The 22,351-nt window shown below is 38.8% G+C and overlaps 1 protein-coding gene across 1 annotated transcript in view; it reads right to left on the reverse strand.

Moving 5' to 3' along the window:
- Nucleotides 1-4,131: 4,131 nt before the first annotated feature.
- Nucleotides 4,132-22,351, reverse strand: part of MMP2 (matrix metallopeptidase 2) — a 36,401-nt gene continuing 18,181 nt past the window's right edge. The window contains exons 7-13 of the mRNA XM_009469215.2: nucleotides 21,320-21,493; nucleotides 19,994-20,149; nucleotides 18,050-18,203; nucleotides 12,152-12,288; nucleotides 10,103-10,262; nucleotides 6,489-6,598; nucleotides 4,132-5,142 (exon numbers count right to left, since the gene is read on the reverse strand). Coding sequence (XP_009467490.1) covers nucleotides 5,039-5,142; nucleotides 6,489-6,598; nucleotides 10,103-10,262; nucleotides 12,152-12,288; nucleotides 18,050-18,203; nucleotides 19,994-20,149; nucleotides 21,320-21,493 — 995 coding nt within the window. The 3' untranslated portion in view covers nucleotides 4,132-5,038. The remainder of the gene's footprint in view (nucleotides 5,143-6,488; nucleotides 6,599-10,102; nucleotides 10,263-12,151; nucleotides 12,289-18,049; nucleotides 18,204-19,993; nucleotides 20,150-21,319; nucleotides 21,494-22,351) is intronic.

A 22,351-nucleotide genomic window follows, 5' to 3' on the forward strand; every position in this document is an offset into this window, starting at 1 on the left:
TCCTTAATGTTAAATAAGATATTGTAATGTAGCCATGAGGTATTTCTTTGTGTTTGTATATGCATATACACATGCAGACATCTATTTAATACATAATTTTAAAAAGCTATTGTGTATACTTCTTAAAATTATATAAATTAATTTCATAGCCTAAGGCAGTTCAAGGCTAGAAGAGGCCATTGGTTCACTTAATCCAATCCCCACTTGGTCCAGGCCAGGATGTTTTTCCTGAATATGCTGTATTAACACCAGAAATAGTATGTCTGGGTGAAAGATATTCTCCAAAAAGGCAGGGAGCCTTGATCTGAAGACATAAAAAACCCACAAACAAAAAAAAAACAAAACCAAAAACAAAAAAAACCCAACCAAACAAACACACAAAAAAAAAATGCCTCTCTCTTCTTTTGGTAGCCGGGTACACAGGTTTATTGTTTTTACCACTAAAGTGCATTTTTTTAGATTCTGTTATTTTCTAGGCAATGGTTCATGCCATATCTTTCTCCATTAGATTTAAGAGTTCTGAGATAAGAACAGGGTTTCTTAACATTTGTCTCAATTAAGAAAAGACTAATTGGAGATCTTATTAAAAAATATTTTTAATGTAATGATGAGAATGAATGAATGTAGTTGAATTGTCTTGTTTATACTGAATCTCATATATCTGGGAAATTTGTGCCCATTTATTTTTGCAGGTAAAGACTTGCTCTTGCAATCAGGGTGGGGGGTGCCCAGCTTCCTGGCTAGTTGCGCATGAAATCCTGTGGCTGTCTGCAAGTGTAAATCTCAGAACCGCACAATTTACCCTAAAATGCCATTTTGCTCTCACTTCTGTTTTAAAAGGCAATGCCAGAAGGAGATGTATTTCAGGTAATAGCACGTGACTCTGACAGGCTTGGTATGCAGAAACCTTGCTGGCAGCTTTTGAGACACCTCCAGTTCTGCCTGACTGTGCTATTCCTCTGACAGAGTCTCAGAGTTGTTGTTTTGGGGGGTTGTTCCGCTTTTATGTTTTTGTCCTTGCTACGGTTCCCTACGTTGAAATACCTTAGTACTTATGAGTGTTTTACATAACCAGTCTGGAACAAGTCTGTTTCCCCTTGCAGATATAAATCTCTGCATTTGCAGCGATCCCACAGAGCCCAATGCCTGCTCATTTGTTGGCTTAATCTCTTTCGAAAAGCAGAGCACCTAGTCTTTGCTGCTAAAAACATGCATGTCTGGGTTCATAAATAGAAATAATTTGTCCAAAATGGGCCCAAAGGACCTACTTCCTCCTGATTTAAAGAACAGCACAGTTATAGTCAATTGTTTAAATTTATGGGTAACTGCTGCTTTGTAAAACATGACAGAATAGCAGGAAGAAAATGTATTTTTAACAAATACAGAGTGTTAGTGAGACACAAACTGTTAAGCATGATTCACAGTTCAGGCTGATGTGTCTATTAAGTATTTAAACTGTGGCGTTTCGTTATAGCCTTGGCTGCCTTTTATGTATTGTGACAGAGCGGTTACTAAACCACTGCCCTTTACTCCATTGGATTGGAACTGCCCTGCTGGGTGCGTACAGTCTGGCCTGCTCACAACTGATAGAAAATTTCCTATAGCCCAAGGAGCAAGAGTGTCTGAGCTGTATCCATGTTGCAACAAGCCCCTGTGCAGCATGTATGCAACTCTACCCTGACACCAAAAAGTCCTAAGTGAATCTGACTTCAGTTTAATAAAACTGTAGAAGTAGAACAAGTTAGGTAAAGGTTTGATGGAGTTTTGTGCTGGGTTTTATATGGCTTTGAGATAAGCACTTATGCTTTTGGTCTTTGTTTCTTGCTCTGTAAAGAAGGTAGGTAAAAATCTTGATTCAGTGCTGAGAATGTCTTAGGAGAAATGTGTTGAGGGCAGGAAAGGCGAGGGCAGTGGCCTTGCTGACAAGGGCACAGTCTCGCAGTGCCCAAGAGAGGTGAAAAGAGCAGGCCTGGGGAGGCTAATCCAGTTCAGCCAAGAGTCCAGGGATCACCAGAAAAGTCCATAGTGATGCAGCAGGTCCAAAGTCAAACAGGGAAGCAAGTCAGTGGGATGGATCGGCACGGGACATGGCCAGGTACAGGCAGAGCTGCAGTGCTGCTCAGGCAAGGACTTTTTATCTCATCTCATGGTTAACTCATTACAAACAGGAAAGAAGAGGTACCAAATCATTGAGTAAATGTACAATTTTTTGCGTTTTGGCCATAGGAAAAACATCCCTAACTGCAGAAAATGCATTAAAATAACTTTAAAGTTGCTTCTCAATTATCATGACTAGGTGATATCCTTGAGGTGGTGCAGGTTGTTTCTAGGTTCCAACAGTGAGGTTTTAAAAGTGGCTACCAGCAAGTAGAATTAGACCCAAAGACCTTTTCAGGACACATTTGTGACTTTTGGCATTTCACAGGTTAAATGTGAAAGGTTAACGAGAAGAGTCAGTATACTCTTCCGGCTTGTCTGATATACATAGGTGATAACCTGGCAAATGTTACAATTCATGAACAGAAACAGATGTGTTTACAAATGACCTGTGATAAGCTTAAGGTTGCCAGTCTGAAACTGAACCCAAAGAAGCATGAGTTGGTTTAAGGACAGAAAATTTATTTCTGGTTTTCTGCCAGTGATGTAGTCATTGGAGAATGGATTTACACAGGCAAGAACAAAACAAGAAGCTGAGCAGAACTCCTTAAACCCACCAGATGTGCAGAGTTTTGTAGGATTATGGTGTTATTATAGAAGGTAAGCTGGTAGATTTGCCAATGTTGCAAAACATATATGTAAGTTGTAGACGAAAAGGAAACTATTTCACTCATCAGTAGAAATGTGCTTTAGCAAGTTCAGAGCTGAAAAGGCCCATTGCAAATGTTCTTCTACTGTATCTATGTTTCAGAACCATTCCATATTAAATACAGATGCTAGAGCATGCAGTTTGGGGCAGTATTGACACAAGAACACAAAAATCTTGAGGGGATGGTAATTGAAGATGCTTAAAACACTTAGAGTTTAAATTCTCTAGGGAGAAATTATTGCAGCACTGAAAAGGAACTCCTGGCAGTCATTAAAGCTACTGAATGTTTTCAACACTAGTATAAGATTTTTATGGTCAGGACAGATCATACATCCCTGCAATGGCCCAACAGATCCTGCAGTCCTGAGAAGGTTGCCAGGTGTCTGTAAAAACTGCAATGCTAACATTTTGCAATTACAACTACTTTGTTTTGTGGCTTATTTTGTTGGCTCTGGTGCAGGATTAATTGGGAAGGCAATTAATGATTTCTGAAGAGAACGAAGATGCTTAGAAGGAGATAAGCCATCTTTTCTTTTGGCATAGGTGAAAATAGTACTGGTTCATCGAGGTGAGAATTATCTGTAGTAATCAACAGCTTCCCAAAGTGCGAGTTTTATCTGGATAGTTTGCAGTGGAAAGATGATTTGGCAAATGCAGCCACTTTAGAAGCGGTATCTTCAGAATATCATAGTAAAAAAGCTCTGCTTAGAACAGGAAAATGCTGAATGTAAACATGAAGTTGTAGAGGACATGAGAAGAAACCAATTGATCATTGGCTCAGGTATTAGTTTGTTACTAGCCAGTTCTATGAATCATGGGCTCAATGCTAGTTGAGAAGGATCTGGGTTGACCGCTTGCATGATGCAGTCCATAGAGTCTCACAAAGCGTTTTGCGTGCATGGAGCTGGATAAGATCCTTGGGGTCTGATCTCATGGGCAGGAGTAAGGTTTTACATCTCTATTTTTGGAGCTTACATTGCCTATAGGATATGTGTACTGCTGTGTCTATGCTGACTCTTCTTGTCTGGGTTGTGGTGAGGTGGCCTGCTGATAAGGAGAAAGAGCGTGGGTAATAGACAGGCATGTAAACGGTTCTGAGAAGGCAGCGGGCTTCACGGAGGCATGGGGCCATATAATCTCTTTAATGGAAATTGCTGAAGTTACATCTTAGAACTAACACAGGAAATAACCTAGGTTTCTAAATAAATCCAGTACGCAGTTATATACTGGGGTAATATTGTCTTTCCTTTGACACGTAGATCGTGGCAACATGCTGCTGAATTTCTAATTTCAAATGATACAAGGAAGCCCGGCCATGAGAAGTGTTGACGGTGTAATTTGATTTTATTTGGCACTTCATGTGTGGGACATTCTTTTCTGTTTTATTTTTTTAATGAGAAACATTCCATCAGATTGTGAGAAGAACATTTTCTGTTGCCCAATGCATAAGCAAAAAACCTAACTGAACAAAACCCCAATATTATAAAGAACAGAAAAATAAACCAAGTTAAACAATAATACTTGACTTTTACGTATAACGCATTGACTTCAAAAATCTGAGTCATTCCGTCCATATAAACAAGTTATATAGTAGTAACAAAGTGCATGAAGCAAATTGCTAAATTTAACTAAGGTATTAAAATAAAAAGTACTTTAAAACAATACTTTAACACAGTTTCTTGCCATGATTCCATCATGCATCAACACAAATCAAATCCTGAGGCAACCTGTGCCTTTGACAGTCTTTCTGTATTATTATGTAAATAAATGGAAGCAATGATCAAACTCGCAAGAGGGTGAAAGACATCAAGACAAACCATCTATTTATAACAGAGTTGTATTTAAAAAAAAAAAAATAAATCAAAGTGCACTGCTGGTACATCTCAATTAAGCCTGTTTGGGATGTGTATCACACAGGGGCATGATCCAGTCTCCAATGGTTTCAATGCTTTGTTTAAGCACCAGGGGAGTAAAGAATGATGGGTGTTCTGTTACTAGCATTACAATGACTAGCATGAAAACTGAAAAATTGTACCAGAATATATACGTAAACATCTTTTGTATACTGAGGAGGCAAACACTCTTAAATTATCTGATGTGTACAGTACTGGTACTTAATGTTTTGGTGCCAGTACCAGACTGGTCCAGTAATTAGCATTCAGATCTATTTCTAATTACAGATAAGGCATATAACAAAAAAGTAAATATTTGGTTATTAATATCTCATACAGTTCAGCAACCCAACCAGTCAGAATTTATCTTGCCGATTTTAACAATCTTCAAACTCTTGTCTTCCATTTGTAGATAGTACTGATCTTTGAAAAAGTAGGTGTATCCTGTAAAGGTAAATAAAAAAGCATACTCAGATTATGGAGCACATAATTTTTGATCAAAGCTTTTTTGTCTGTTTGATTTCACGAAACTTAATGAACTGGAAGACTTATTTACTGAAGTATTTATACACAATAAGAAAGATTTATTTTAAAAATACATAAAAATTCCCATCCTGGAGAAAAGAGGTCTTGTTAAATGGAGCCTGAAGTCAGGTTACCATTTTGCGAGCCAGAATTTTCTGGGAAGAAATGTTTGCTGGCAAAATAGATGTTGAAAATGTAATCGAGTCGAGACTCATGTGATATCAGCGGTGCTTCCAGACATTTCCGCGAATCTGTGCAAAATATGAGGTCACTTAAAACCATGGGCCAGGCTCTCAGCTGTAGTTGATAGGACGTTAAAAAAAAAAAAGAGCAAAAAGCAACCCATTTGTGCCTGTGATAAAGGAGATTATTATACTGGAGTTCTGGCTGTGCTAGAGCAGGGTGATGCTGAAATGGTGCTGTGACTGTGTGCTGGTACTGAGGAACCTATGGAGATGTCAAGAAGTTGGGAAATTTCCAAGCCATAGGGACTGGCCCGGTCAGGCCTTCTGGTGTTAGGACATCCTGTGCATCAGTCACTGGGTGGCAGGAGTTGCTTTAGCCTCTGTCTCAAACTACACTAGAAAGAGAATTCTCCACAGAGCTGATTTTCCCTATGCCCAAATTGGAAAACCAACATGAACCCAGATCTGAGCCTCAGGGAGATCTTGACATAAAAGCGACTGCATCACAGATTACTTTCCTCCATGTCCTGTTTGACATTTCTATAGCAGGTTTCTAGACCTGTACAACATAGCAATGGAAAACAGTAAGATGCTTCAAGACACTTAAACAAGACGGTATATAGCCTTTTTTAAAAAAAAAGAAGAAAAAAAGCAAGGAAGAAAAGGAGAAAGATTCTAATAAAAGCTGTTTCTTGCCTTGTTAAGCTTTGCAAAGTGTTCAGCATCAAGGAAGTAAATGATAAAGAGTAGTAGCTGATTTTCCCTTCGTGAAAAGGGAAAATAGCACAAGTAGTAGTAGTATTTGCTTGGATAAAAACATTCAGGAGAGGTCGTATTCCCTAAATGTTTCATTTTTAAAAGTTTAAACTGTGATTAGTAGGGTATTTATCAACTGATATTTAATGGGAAAATAAAGAGACAAAAAAAAGTTTGTTTGAACCAGTAGTTTGCAAAGCTGAATGGGAATTTGGCTCAATTTGGCTCCTAGACATGGACCACAAGAAATGATAGTCTCCAGTAAGTTTCACAGCAGACAAATAAGAGAGCTTGTTAGTGACTTAAATTGGAATTACAGCTTACCACTGTCACCAAGACCTAGGACAGCATCGAGGTTATCTGGAACTCCATTCCAAGAATCAGCAATGAACTTAGGGGATGCAAGCTCCATTTTCTTCTTTTCTTCATTGTACCTGAAGAAAATTGTATCATTGCATTAGAAATCTGTATTTAATGTTAAAATTTAACATAATTTTTCAGGGAGTCCTCTGCAAATGTGACTATATAAAACAATCAAACAGAAATATAATAACTGAGATTGTAACGTTGTTTGTATTTCATTATAATGATTCGCGACTCCTTTAAAACCTTGTGAAATTTTATGTCTTTCCTTTTGGAAATGCAATTCTTGCTGAATTGAAAATACACTTTCTAAGAAAAACTCTTTTCAGAAATGTAGCTTTAAAATTCCAACCATAATTCTAGGAAAGGTAACTTTTTTCAGGCAGCAACCAGCAGCTGAAGATAGCAGATTTTAATGTGAAATGGCTATCTTTTTAAAATATTATTTGAAATGCTTGTATTGAATATGCTTGTAGTCCATGTAATTGATGGATTGCTATTAAATTACTAATTATTTTCCCTAACATTTCATTAAAAACTCCTATTATTTTCACACAGTCTCTCAGTGATGATCAGCAGATAAATGCCTAGTTAAAAATATATGCTTTTCTTTGGGGGGAGAGGGGGGAAGCGGGGACCAAAACCACAATGGTTTTCACAATCTATGCTTTAAAGAGGAAAAACTCAGCTGATGTAAATCCACCTAACTCCATGGAAGTCAGATCTAGTTTGCAGTGTCCTTCAGAAGCGAGTGGATCTGTCTGTATCCACATCAGCAGATGATCAGTTATTTCGTTTACTCTGTGTGCTTTCCACTGTAGAATGCAAAGATAGATTGGTGCAAAGCCAGTTTTACACTCCCGCACACAAGTAATCCAGGATCTCCTTTTCCATGTATAGGGAATAAATGTCCCAGGGGTGCAAGGTCCTTGAGAGTGAAGATGGAAGGAACACGACTGTGGCTTGGTTTCCCCATTTTTCTGATTCATAGATGGGAGTCAGTCCCGAGCAGGAGGAGTGGAGATGCCCTGAGGAGCAGTGACATGGGATATTGTTTGAACCAGGCGTCCAATGCATGTGGGGCCTCGATCACCCTAGCAGCACCTCTTCAGGAACAGTGGACTTCAGAGAGGTCGTCTTTGACTAGTACTGGAAGGAAGGAAGCATTTCTGTTCATGATTTCTATTTGTCCGTATCTGTATGTATGTCGGGTTACCTTTCCCTCATTGCTGTATGGAACTACTTGGATTATATCCAAAGTTACACCAGTACAAATGAGCAGTAGGTTCGTCAAAATCAATTTAAATTATTAATTTAAATGATTTAAGATTTTTTCCTTGATATTTAAAGAAAATCTAGTGTCTTGCTGGGTAGCTTTAAAACTTCAGCTGTGGAACCTGAGTCAGCTCCTCTTCCTCTCCCTCACAAAACTTCACATTGCTTAACAATCTTGTTATAATAACACTAAAATAGCTTGAGGCTGGAAGGAGGGAGAGGAGAACGCTTCCAGAAAATCCATTTAAAGTAAGTGTGATAATGGCACAGGAAGGACTATGGTGTGTAACTATTTTGATTCCATGTGGCAGAGTCCTTGTATAAAATAAACCAGCCACATACTTAAGGGTTATAGCGTCTGTGTTAAACAGAGATGCATTTTTTCTGAAATATTTGTCAACTGCTTGCTTTCTTCTTTACACAGATAGAAATCACTTAAGCTTATTTCAATTCCTTAACAATAAATTATGCATTCTGCAGTGACTGCAATTGATAAGGTACTTTGATAGAAATACTGTCTGTGATTAGAGTGATGAATTACTTGGAGGCCCTGGAGTACAGTTAATCAAAACAATAGTTGGTACAGAGAAGACCAGCAGCTTTGCTAACTCATAGTCTGTAGGTTTTGGTAAGAATCTGAAGTATTGCAAATGGCTGCAGTAGAACTACTTGCAAGTGTTTAAGATAGTCTCTACAATACGACATTAAAAAATGAATAACATTCTTTAGCTTTTAAGTTTTTTTTTTTTTCTTTAGATAATGGAGAAGAGTACTGTCCTCAAAGTAATTGGAAGTTATGATCAGGTGGCAATTGTGAAAGGGTATTTTATTTACTTACAGGAATCCACAGTCGTTAAGATATAATGAAGACACTCATCCAGTTTAATCATAACACGAAATTAATGTTCACATAAAATGGACTCCATTATCCTGAGACCTCCTTTGTTATTTTATATAGAGCATCTCTCAGAAGGAACCCTTATAGCTTGGAGAATCTTTTAGATTTCTGGTGGGTGTTTCTGATGTTTAACTTTCCTCAAAATTGTCAGTTAATGAATGGTTCAGCTTTTAGCCTGTTGTGTAATGTCTGCATTCCTGAAGTAATGTCCTGCTCCTGGAAGAGACTTCTGATGGTGTAAGCAGGAGTTAGCGTCTCTCTTTTCTTCTCATGCTGTTCTGATAGGCAGCACAGAGGTAACTCACAAAGGTTCCTCAAAGCACCAAAGTGCCTCTGCTTTTTAAGATGATCTTTAGTGCCAGATCTTCCTGCCAGTTATGATAATGAAATTCTATTAAATACAATTAGTAGACTCTTCATCAGGCGTAGTGTAGGATATTTATTTCTACCACAGTAATAGCCTTGAGACATTTTAAGGACATTCCTTCCTAATCTAAGAGTCCAAAAATCTTTCCTGGACAGAGCGTGGTAGCAGGTCATCTGAGTTTGGTAGCTTACGTTGCATCATATTTTGCTTCTCATACAGTCTTTTGAACAGGAACCTTAGTGCAAATACAGAGTTACATGCGCTTGTGGAATACCACATTTGTGGTGTTCCTTGTAACAAAAACATCTCTGAGCATGTACTGGAAACACAAAAAGCATTGTAGAGACTGTCAAAATGAATTGAAGCTAAGATTTTTCCCAAGGTACTAACAGATACACTTCCTGTGGTTTGTTCAGATCTCCTCAGTGCCAACTCTGTTCGTAGAGCAAATGTGTTAGTGACTGGTACATCAGCTGCTGAAAGGATTTACAGTCATCCCCAGCGTGCTTTGCTAGTCACACTGCTGTTTCTTTCACATCCAGCGGCTCCAAACCTGATGGCTTAGTGAAAGAATTTCAAAGGCAATCTGGTCAGTCTTTGGCTTCAAGTGATTGGAGATCAGCCCATTTTTAAGGAATTGCTCTCAGAGTCTTCTGCCAGCAGTTGTGAGCTGACAATAGCAACAGCTTGCCCCTTGTAAGAGCCTGAGACTGACGTGGGGCAGTTGCTGGTACATAGGGTTTGAGGGATGGGGTGTTAGTGGTGAGCAGCTTGACAGAGACTCCCAGATATCCTCTTCCCTTGCAAGCTGTTTTCTGAAACACATGCTAGTTTTCCGCTGCTGTATTGAAGCGCTTTCCTAGCCATGCTCCCTGGTTCAGCATCCTCGCTCACCACTGCTGTCAGCACGAATTTTGTATTCTCAAAGAATGAAACCCCTGTGTTTGGTTCCTGCCTCCTGAACCTCAGTGGGCATTCAGCCCTAGAGACACAGCTCGGCTAACAGCCTACCACCACCACTTCAATGCATCTTACTTCCAGTATCTGTCTCCAGCAAAAATGTATGTCCTCTTGTTTCTGCCCCAGTTAAAAGCTGCATCAACGCGTTGCACATCAGGGGGTAGTCCCAGGTTGGTGAGTTTCTTTGGATAGCCCCTATCCAAGTTACTGGCTGAATAAACCCAGTACTCATTTCCTAAGTAGGGGAGAAAACAAAGCAAACAAACACTTTATTAATCAGATACAGAGGAATATTTCTTCTGTTATGCTTTGTTATGGGACTTTTTATTGCACTATCTGTACTACTAGTCTTTCCAGTATTTTACCATCTGTGAAGCACTAGATTAGAGTGCAGGTGTACTGTGATTACAATTTCTGCTTTTGCCTCTCAAGTGTTCCTTCCCTTTCAGCAAAAGACATCACCTCGGTGTGCTCTTGCTTCCTCTCTTCTTGGCTGTCTCGTCTTTGAGGCAGACACTCTTAGCCTAATGTGCAGCTACTTCTAAAAAAGGTACAGTTGGGGTTACGTTAAAGCAAGTAGTTAATATTGGTATTTTTTGTATGATGAAGATGGTCTGAAACCAGGCATGGGCACCTGGAGGCCAAAAGCAGAGGCTCATGCTCACTCTCCATTTGTTTTATTCAGCAATTTACCTCCATGGTTTGTTTAGTTCAGCAATTTTTATTGAGTGGTTAACCAGAAGTTTTTGCCCAGAGTTCCTCTTTACGTTGTCTTTTGTCATACGACATTTTCTAATGTCTCTCTGAATATGTACTAGTGGAAGAGGTCTGATTCTGCGTTCTTCACATGGAATTGTCATTTACTTAGTAAGTACCCTCACTGGATTCACTGAAAGCCATGGGAAGATTCATTCATGAAAGGACATTTCTTTGATTCTGTGATAGAGTTAGTGGGAGGGAAAGTAGGTAAAGTATTAATATGAGAAAAGTGTGAAGTGTAGCGTTTGGGTTCCTGAGAAGTTACTATTTCATCGTTCAGGGGCAAAGGGTGGGTCTCAGTAGTAAGTATTTTAAGATAGTTGGGGTTACAGGTAACTTTCAAACCAAGGGTTGTTTGATAGCTCTTATTTATTTATTTTCTTAGAAGCAGGTTAGTTACATTTTCCTGGAAATTATAAGGAGAGGGAGAGATGTCTAGATGTTATAGGATTATATATAGTATATGCAATATTTAAAGTGTTCTGGCTTGGCTGAAATAAAACATTTTTAAGCTTTTTTTTTTTTTTTTTCCTCCATGTAAACTAAAGCAAATGGCCTTTGAGACATGTGGAATAGATTATCGTTACTTCTTTTCCCTCCTGTACAGAAAACGTACAGCAGCATCAGCCATATGGTTTTTACATGATTGGAGATGTTTAGTCATGTTTTTAGTAGATACTAGAGCCCAGTTTTTGCTGGCTCAGTTTTTCATGTTGAAAACAGCTTCCCAGCTCCACTAATTTGGCCAGTACAGCTGAACCATATGTGTGACTTACAACGGACAGAGTAGGGCTTCCTGTTCTCCTCCTCTCCTGTGGAGGCAGCTCGCACAGCTGCCTGTATCCTCTGCCTGATGAGCCACCAAGGCAGATACTTGGAAGCCAGAGTGGAAGTCGGTCTTTGGCAAAAGAGGAAGAGACAAGGAAAGGCTGGGGGGGGGGGGCGGGGAGCGGGGAGAAAGGTCTAGTCTTCTCAAGCAACATGTACAGAGACAATAGCTTAAAATGAGAGGAAACAGAAGAAAAACAGATCAGTGACTGATGAAACAGAGCTCCCACTGTTGTTGCTTCTTGTTTTAAATAACGACTCTTGTTTAGTCTTGCTTATTGTTGAATGTATCTTTCTAGGTGCTTATAGGTCCCCTTTGTTGTAATGGAGACTGAATGCTGTTCAATGTCCTTCAGATTCAGCCTTTGTCCTAAAACCCTCAGCATGGGATGTTTGAGATCTGTCACCCATTACGTGTTGGTTATACTGGCTCTTAGGCAGGCCGTTCCCTGGCCCAGTTACAACTCGGAGGAAACTGAGCTCAAATGCAACATTTATGCAAATGGCTACTTACATTTTAAAACTTAAAACCAATACCTGAAAAAAATACAGCCTTCTCATCCTGAGGGGCTTCGTAGACAGCATCAATTTTCTCTGGCAGATCAGGCCAGAATGTAGCGACAAGAAGAGGACCTGTGGGTTTTCCTCGGGGATTTACAGTCCTCCACATGAATCTGAGCAGAACAGAAAATTGTATGAGATTTACAATGAACTAATTCACCAGCACATCTGTTTCTCATCACTTCTGGCAAAGGCCACATAAGCGTGCATATACACACATGCGCACACACACGTTAGCAGCAACGCACACTTGTAACTGTTTTCCTACAGTGACTGAAGAGCCAAATCATTCATTTAAAAGCATGTTGCTAAAACAGTTGCACAATAAGCTGCATGCTGGTGAAACTGCTTGCACTGATTGCTTTGGAGTTCCTGTTGCTTTTTGCATCAGGGCAAAATGTATTCTGTACTTTGGGTATACAAATAAACTCATTTACAAGGCATTTAAACTATTAGAGCTCTGCTGCTGTTGTGTATGGAGCAGATGGAAGAGCATGTGACAAAAGCAGAGATTTGTATTCCGTGAATTGCTCTTGCAATTACTATTGTAGTGACTAAAAGTTCAAATTTAATAACAGTATATCAAACTGCTTGGAAGTGAGCTTGGCTGTTAAAGAAACTGCTAGCACTAAAAATGTTCATTAGAGAAATGCAAAGGGTAATTTATTGGCTCTTTTATGTATAAGTAGGATCATCATTTGATTTAAGCTTTAAAAAGCTGTAATTATCTATAAATGGCAGAGCTTTGTGCTGAGGGTTTGTGGTATTAAAAAATGGCACTGCTATTTCCTCCTCCATAGAATGAACAACTTTTTTCCCCAACAGAACAAAAGTTTTGCCATGGTCATAAAATGAAAAATCAGCAGGCTGGTGGAATCTCTATTGCACCAAGCTATAGCTATTAAATTCTCAGGTCAAACAGCTTTTACCATTATTACGGTGCTGAAGCTCAAGGTGCTACTGGCGTCTTATTTTTTGCAGAGTATAAATAGTCATTACCCATTCCTACCTAGAATAATTATACCTTTGAGAAGCCCAGGATCTGAAACTGAATTTTGATTTTGCCTAAAACTTGGAGAAGCAGTTCTAAATTCATTTAATAACTTGCTGTATTTTTGTCAACAGAAGTTTGACTGTGAACAGAGCTAGCTAGGGCAAATAGAACACCTTGAAATTCATTTGTGAGTATGATTAGTTGCTGCATACTGAATTACGATAATCTATAGTTTTTCATATAAGGAAGAGTACAACTGGCAAGTGCATTGGTTTTTTGTCTCAATTAAAAATACATATTGATTGAACATGGCATATGGTACTAATAATTAAGATAGTAATATGTTAACTTACTCTCATTTTGCATACATATATGTATTTTTAACATGTATGAAAATATCTGAGCATAACTCATCGTAATTTTGATTTTAAAAAAGAGGCAAGGAATAAAGCATTTAGCTAATTACTCTTGCTTTTGACAGTGTTTAAACAAATATGAAATACTGTAAAAGGTAATAACATTTGTTTCATGCATCTTGTTTTAGACGGAAAAGCAGATCCAATATGATATGAAATGCAAATCCATATAACAAATCTTTCTAATACCGCATTCATAAAAGTAGCTCCTTTAAAAATCCAAGTTATAGAATTCTCAATCAAATTTGGACCTGATTTATGGCTGAGTCAGCACTAATAATTACTATCTGCATGAATTCCAAACTTTCCAGAGCTAACAGAGACTTGAACACCAGGTTTTTATTAAAGCACACGTTTCAAGGGACTTGTTAAAATGGTGAGGTTTTCTCGTGGAAAGGGAAACTTTGTCAAAGCTGAATTTTGTTTTTGAATCGAGTAGGAGGTGTTTTTATTTCTACTCATCTTATTGAGGAAATGGTGAAATTAATTATTTGGCTTTCTCATTTCACTCTGAACACGTTAAAATGTTTTAACTCATTCAGGTTAAATTTTATTATTACATTTATAGACAGATCTCATAATTTGTTACAGTAAGTATTTTACATTATATTTTAACATAATAAAGATTTGCCATTATTATTATTATTACATGCAGTTATGTAAAGGGACCAAATCAGTGAGTCTTTTTTAATGTCTTGGTAAACTTCAGAATTTTGAATTTTTTTTCACTTTCAGAACAAAAACATCTGTGTAAATGCTGTACTTAGGCACTCTGGTTTCTTGGAGGATTCTGTGCCCAGTGGAAAAGCTCAACTGTTCTCTATGGCCAACAGCATCTCCAGTAATTCCCTTTTATTTCCTTGGTTTGAGGCGGGGGGGAAATACCTTTTTGAAGGAATTAATCTGATCTGACCTCCTTTTTGCTATTTACTCCTTTTGCCACTTTAATGTGACGGTTGGATGCTATGGTCGTTTTCATGAATAATAAAAGTCACACGACACATGGTAGACATTTGTTTTTTGAATTCCAAAAGTGAGTCATAATGCTGCTTGCCTGATATTTGGAAAGCTGTAAGACTGAAGGGTAAAGCCATTCCAGAGCAAAACAATTCAACAGTTGTCTGCTTTTGCTGCGTGTTAGATAAAGCACGAGTCAGTTTGAACAGATTGTTTTGGTATTTGCATAGTTCTTTGACCAACTGTATCTGAATGCGAAATACTTCTATTTTGTTGGGATTTTATAGGATACTGAATCGCTTTGCTGATTTAGGAATAGATTTGTTGAATTAAGCCTTGCGTGATTACCGGTTTACAAAAGCAGAAGCAAGGTAGAGGTCTGGCTGAAAACCAAGGCCTACAAGTGAGCAAAAGAGGATCAGTATGCTGTGAATACTGTGGAACTTGAAAAGTTTTTTTACTGCTGTGAGAATATGTTTAGAAGGCACTGAGCTGAGGTGAATACTTCAGCTCTCTGATGACTATGCTAACAAAAGTGGGCACCAGTTTTGGCAAACTTGTTAGGTCAGGGTGGTGGGGCCAGCTTTTTGCAGCTTGTTGGTGGAAGGGTCCAGTGCTGGCTTTCTGTAAGGCTGATCTGTTGATACTGTGGGGCCATTTCGTGGCCGAGAAAGGGCTGTCTCTTGCCATTAGGGATCACTGGATTGTAAGGAATCTTAGCCTCCTGCTGACAGGGCCAAGAGGTATAGGACAAAAGGTATCACAGGTGTCCCCACTGACATGTTGAATTAATCCTTTTTGCCCCTAGCAGCTGTAATAGAAATGGGGAACATTATGTTCTTACAACCAGAAGTTTTAAATCCCATTTCTTCATCGCTAAAACACAAAGCCTGTGATAAAGATTAAGTCAAACTTCAAACACAAAACACCATTATTCTGGGTATCATATAGGTGGGAACTAGAAGGAAATACACTGAAGTAATTACTGTGTACCATAGCCTGTAACATTACGCAATTGGCCATGATTTTTTGTTACCAAAAGCTGGTGAGTAGAGTTAAACCATGCAGCATAGTAATAAATCCTTCATATCTTCTAGCTGAAAATTTAAATCTGGAGGAGATGGCTGGACTTTACACCACCAGGAGATACAAATAACTATTAAATGGCTGGTTTGTGAGGGGGACCTTGTTTGTTGGTTCCTGCTTCCTTTTAAATTCCAGCTGACATCTGGCAAGGAGCAATGAATAGGTGAGTTGTAATACTTCCATCAACTTCAGATGCTTCTATATGCATGTATATGTATATGATATCATATGTATATGATAGGAGACAGTGTTTGATTTAGGCACGCACAGTGAATGTGCATGGGCCTAGATCTTCAATGGCTGTGGGAGAATGTTCAGGGTAACTGAGGATAAATTATTTCAAATTGGGCATTGATTTACAGCAAGGAAAAAGGAGCTTTAGTGTCTCTCACCATGGTGCTGCCAAGTCCCATACTCCTTAGGAGATGCTCTTCATTGCTGAGCAGCTGGGTAATACGGGCCCTGGCAAAGGCAGTGGGAGCTGCAGCTGTGGAGCCACCTCATTTTATCAGGAATGTCTCTGCTTTTGCATCAAAAATGCCTTTTGTGTCTTCTGCCTTGGAGGCCTTGCACACATGGAGCCTATCCCAATCACCAGTGTCCTTAATGTGTTATTACAGCAGCCGAGAGCCACATAATGCTGTTATTTAATGATTTTGGACTCAACCTGGATTTAACCACTCAGGGACAAGACTTCGCTCACAGATTTCCATGATTGTACCTTCATGAACATGGGAAAGGAACAGATTCTCTTTGGGCCGGTCTGTAATAATGGAAGTTATGCTAAAATTGAAGATTTGCTAAAACAGTGTCTCCATGGTAGAAGAAGCATTTGAGATGATTGCCACTAGCTTTGGATGAACTACTTTTTTGGAGGGATGTTTTTAGAAGTTGAGATTGGAAACTTTCCTGCAGTCAAATTTGAAGCTTTCCCCCAGAGTGCAGACTATATGAAATGAAATCAGGAAGGATAGTGCCTCCAGAGCTCTACTCCCCCGAAAGTGATGGGATTTCCATTGCTGAATTACAATCCTTGTAGGTTTTGCTACAAAAGGCATCCGGAAATATTTTATAGGGAATGAATCCTTCTTTGGCAGGCAATAGACTGGCTAATGCATCTCTTCCATTGCTAATTTTGCGATTAACATTACAGATGGGTAAATCTCTAAAGATTTGGGGGGTCATATCTGGTTTGCATAAGCATTTAGAAGTTTGGATGTGTCTCCCAGCTACTTCACCCTTTTGAGCAACCCTCCTGTGAATCCACAGAAGCCAGCAGGGCTGACACCAGGGTTAATTTTTGCTCTCCAATCTGTAGAATTGGGCAGAAAATATGATGAGAACAGGCTTTTTTGTGAGGTTTGTGGCATTTCCTTGTCCCGATTTTAGCTAGAACTACCACGAGCCCAGTCGTTGTCATAGCATCTTGGCATGTGCAATCCCAGTGTAGGGCAGAAACCAGAAATTAAAAACCACCACGAAACTGCCTAAAATAATGACTGAAGTTGAAAATTCCAGACTTTCAAAGAAGCTTGAGAGTAGCTCTAAGAAAAGGTGAATTTATGGCATAATCATCTCGCCTATCTCTAATTACAGACAATCTTTTGGACATGAAGCTGGTTGGGAGTAGTCTGAAATGGGAAGTCATGCTTGACGAACCTGATAACCTTCTATGATGAAATGACTGGCTTAGCAGATGAGGGGAGAGCAGTTCAGAAAGGTTTTTGACCCTGTTTCCAATAAGACTCTCACAGAGATGCTGTTGAAGTATGGGTGAGGTAAGCAGACAGTGAGGTGGACTGAAAATTGGCTGACGGGCCAGGGCTCGAGGGTGTAGTCAGTGGTATGAAGTCTAGCTGGAGACCAGTAACTAGCGGTGTACCCCAGGCGTCAGTACTGGGTAGAAGACTGTTTAACATCTTCAGTAACGGTCTGGATGATGGGACAGAGCGCACCCTCAGCAAGGCTGCTGATGACCCAGAACTGGGAGGAGTGGGTGATAAACCGGAAGGTTGTGCTGCCATCCAGAGGGACTTTGACCCCTGGAGAAAGGGGATGACAGGAACCTCACGCAGTTCAGCAAAGGCCAGTTGAAGGTCCTGCACCTGGGGAGGAGCAACCCCAAACACCAGTACGTACTGGGGGCCAACAGGCTGGAAAGCAGCTTTGTGAAAAAGGACCTAGGGTGGAAGCCAAGTTGACCATGAGCCAGCAGCGTACCCTTGTGGCAAAGGCAGCCATATTATTTAACCAGAATTTGCCATCTCTTTCCCTTAGGAGTTGATTAGGACACTTTGCTGTCTCTGAACACACGAAAGAAAGGGCAGAGATTGTGCCTGATAATAAATTTCTAAATTTTGATTAATAGATCTGACAGATTCCTCTCCTTGAGGTCCCATTGATAAGGAATTTGTCACTTACCTATCTTTGAAGAAAAATGTTTCTCCTCTAATTTGTGCGACTCCATCAAATACAATGTCGTGCTTGCAGAGCTCTGGAGTGACAGGTCCAAGGGTTGGACGTGGGCCTGGCCCTGGTCCTGGCCCTGGTCCAGGTTCGACATCGGTCGATACTTCTGTAATGGTGAACAGAGATATTCTGTTACACTGAAATACAGTGCTGCATAGGTTACATAGAGAATATGAACTACCATAATTTCTAGAAGGGAAATAATTTGGAGGCAGTGCTTGAAGGAGAAAAAACTTATAATGAAATCTTTTCAGAAGAAGGGTGGTTGAGTACAGCTGAGAAGGCCTTAGCTTCCAGTCCTGCCTTTATCTGCTGTGTGGCCTCGTTCAAGACACTGTGCCTGTCTATCCATGTTGAGCTGCCTATTTAACTGGAAAGATATTCAGAAGTGACTATACTGGGTTCAAATGTTAACATTACAATTTTTATTTTACTGGCTTCTAAAAAGAAGAGAAATGCATTTCAAAGTCCTTCTATTCAGAATTATCTGCAACTCTACTGAGAGAGACGTCAAAGTGGATTTCTCTTCTTTCTAGAAGTGCCAGTATTTTGCAAGTTACAAAGATGCATTTGAGCCATTTATATGATCTTTCTGCCCTCATCAATAATCAAAATGTGCTCTTCGGAACATGCATTTTGCCATCTGGTTTATTTTGTTTTGTCTTATTATTTGGCTGTTGCTGTATTGCCTTATGAGGCATTTGCCTTTTTTCTTAGACATCAGGTTGATTTGCTGTATGAAACAAAGTGGAGTGTAGCTGATTTGAGATAATAATAATGGCAGAAAACAAAGGTTTTTCTGAATACTTGTTTTGTATAGAAAGCAGTTTGTAAAGGGTTATATCAATTATAAAGAGGCAAGAAAGATAGTTTTGTCTCAGGTTTTGAAGTATGCCTTGAGAGAACTGGGTTAAATTCTGAACTCTATCAAAGATACGCCGTGTGAGCTTAGAAAATTCACTTAACCTTGCCCATGTCTCAATTCCCAGTCTTAATTAAAGCAGCTAAGAGCAAGGAAAAAATGAAGATTCAAATCAGATTTTTGATAAAAAGGGGTCTCGTGGCAATCATTTTTGGTGTATTCTTATTATCATTTCTAAGGTGTTGAAGACTGTAGAATATAGTCACAATTAGGAAGGTATCTTAGTAGAAAAGTGAAAAGCACAGAAAGAGAAATGGTATAGATTTTCTTCGACTGCTTAATTGACTGTAGTATACTTGTGCCTCTACAAGGTAGAAAATATATACGTGGAAGGAACTTTAATCATAATAACAGTTATGCATTTTACTAAGGGTATCTGTGGAGAAAATAATAAATTTTAAAGATGTACCAACATAAAAATACTTAATCCACTTTTTCTCCGGGAGCTTGCCAAATCATTTACGTCGAAGTATCAGATTCTACACACTATCTGCAAATGGCATTGTGACGGTACTGCTCGAATTGTTGTGGGAAGGCAATGTGAACTGTTTCCAAGCTGGGACAGGAAACAATGTCCTTCCCCTCTTACAGGGAGTTGCAATCTGGGAAGTTCACAGTGTTGTAGACAATAACACCCAAAACCACCCACATCAGGTATTTCAAGCTAGACAAAAGCACATTTAATTGTCCCAGTAAAAGCATTAGATATTTTCATCTAAAGGTTTGGTTATGGGAAGTTCTGGGGCTCCTGTTAGTTCAGTAAATTTAGTGACCCCTCATCCTTAAATTGTGATATTTGATTGAAATAGGAGCCCTGGTAATAACATGAAGAAAGCAGAGATAAAGGAACAGAGGATGTTTCTGGCATTGGTGGTATTGTGCAGTATGTAAATTTACTGCAAGTTCTGAGTCCCAGATTTCAACCTGTGCTGCATGCTTTCCTGATGAGTTCTGCTGATGAGGGAGGACTTTACCGTATAGCTCCTGGATCCCTTTAATGTCATCCTGAGAAAGTCGAAAGTTCTTGGTGTAGGTGTAGATAGGGGCCATAAGAGCTCCTGGATCCTCCGAGTGCTCTAATCCCATAGCATGGCCAAATTCATGAGCAGCAACCAAGAAGAGGCTGTATCCTGAATAACACAGCAAGATAGTATTAGCTGCTTGCACCTAAATAGAAGTGTACCATGCAGGTTATTCATAGTCTTATAATTTTATTTTCCTTGCTACCCATCAAAAAATCTCCCAATAATAAATATCATAATTAGTATTTACAGCCTCCTATGGTGAATGTCATACATATTGCCAGAAATGACATTTCATTAGAGAGATTCTAAAACGTCTTCTGTAGCTGTTTGCTGCTGTCTCACATGTAAGTGACTTTGACCACAGTCTTAATACTTCTGTGAAAAAAGGAAGTGTAGCAAAAAAAATCAGACTTTTTTTTAAGCACAGAAGAATTAAACTTGCAATCTAGACCTCAAATCTTACTTTTCATCATGAAATGGCATGCAAGTGATAAACAGGTCTGTATATCTGTGTGTCTGTGAACAGAGCCTGAATCAGTACTGTTGTACCAAATATTGTTAGGTTAAAAAAAATCTTTTATGATAGGATGACATTTTATCAATTATGCCCAAACAGTCTCTGAAATTTGGCAGTTATTTTCTTCCTAAAAGAAAAACCTGAATATAGCATTTGTTTGTAAATGTGTAAAAAGCCTTTTGCTATATTTAATTTTACCCATGTTGCAAATAAGGACAAAGATTGACCAAAATAATTTTAAATACAGACATTCACCATACAAACGTTACACTGTCTCTCTTATTTTTTAAACATGTTTTTCATCTTCGGCAATATAAGACACAAATGTATTAATTTTTTACATTTAGCATTTGTTCCTAATTTGGCCAATATCAGAGTATAATTATTATATACTAGTGAAATACTATAGTACTTGTGGTTTTTAGCCTTGGAAGGAAAAACTGCTGACAAGGAAAACACTTATTTATTCATTCATTCATTCATTCATTAAATGTTTTTGGTTTTTTTATGTTTTGGAAAGATACTTCATCATTATAATTTTAGAAAATCTGAGTGTTTCAGGCAGATGAGCCCTGGGACTGACTCTTTAAGAATAGCCTCACATTGAATTGTAGGGGTTTTGCTCAGTTTTTGGGTTGGGGAGAAGTACTGTAACCAGGCAGGAGTGATAAGTATGAGAATGCAGTCATCATAAGTGTGATGTCCTCGGTGTGGTCAATATGCTGTTACCATTGTACTGCTCTGACACACTGCCTTACCTTGATCTGGACAAAAGCCCCACTTGCGGTCATCATCATAGCTACTGGTAGAAGCGCACCACAGCTTGCCATCATTGCGACCTGCACTCGTACAGGAGTCGTATTTATTCCCAAGGAAAATGAAGGGGAACACACAAGGGGCTCCCTCTGAATTTCCACCAACTGTTGACATGGCTGTGGAAAACGACAGAAGAACACAGTGAGAAGGGAATCCCTTTTGTGAGATTAAGCTGATGCATTTTCTCCTGAACTACACAGTAAAAACAGAAAGCAAGCAGAAAATCTGCAGTCCTCTTAAGAACATGAGGAATAAGATTAAAAGTAATATTTGAAAAGAAAATTTTCTGACACAGAAAAGAAGGAAAAAGTCTAGGCATTACCATTGCAATGAATTTGCCAATAGTTTTGGTGGGAACAAGAATGAGCCCCGGACTCATGTTCACAGCTCTAAGAAAACAGCAGTTAACAATGTCTTGTGGAAGGTGATTGCATAGCAAGTATCTTTGTGTTGTTATTTTGATGGTCTTTCCTGGTGATGTTTTAAAGTCTGTCTCAAATAGGTCGAAGGTAGGTTTAGTGTCAGCAAGGTTAAAGAGCTATTGAGTATCCATCTGGTTAGTAGGTGTCCCACTGAAGTATAAGCTTTGAAGTAAAGAAACCCCCCAAAAGTCCAGAAGAGGAGTCATATCAAATAAATGGAGAAATTGTTTTATGCTGACAGCAGGGTACAGTTTAAAAGCATATGGTTTTAAACATTTTCTAAAGAAAAGGATATCAAACGTGGATTTTTTTTTTAACTAGTATTCTTGAAAAAACTTGTAAATTTTTCCCCTAAGTGTGTTCTCATCTATGTAGTATATGATGGTAATATATAAGCAATAACATTTATATATGCATGTACAAGTATTTTCTAGAGGGAAGAGGGTGTAACTAAATTTAAAATTACACTTTAAAGTAGGTGTCATAAACAGAATATTAAAAGAATATAAAACGCATTTAAATTCATTTACACTGCTACCTGGCAATTACAGC

Source organism: Nipponia nippon, unplaced genomic scaffold (assembly GCF_047370975.1).
Source record: "Nipponia nippon isolate SJK-2023a ecotype South Korea unplaced genomic scaffold, ASM4737097v1 scaffold_7, whole genome shotgun sequence".
Lineage (NCBI taxonomy): Eukaryota > Metazoa > Chordata > Aves > Pelecaniformes > Threskiornithidae > Nipponia > Nipponia nippon.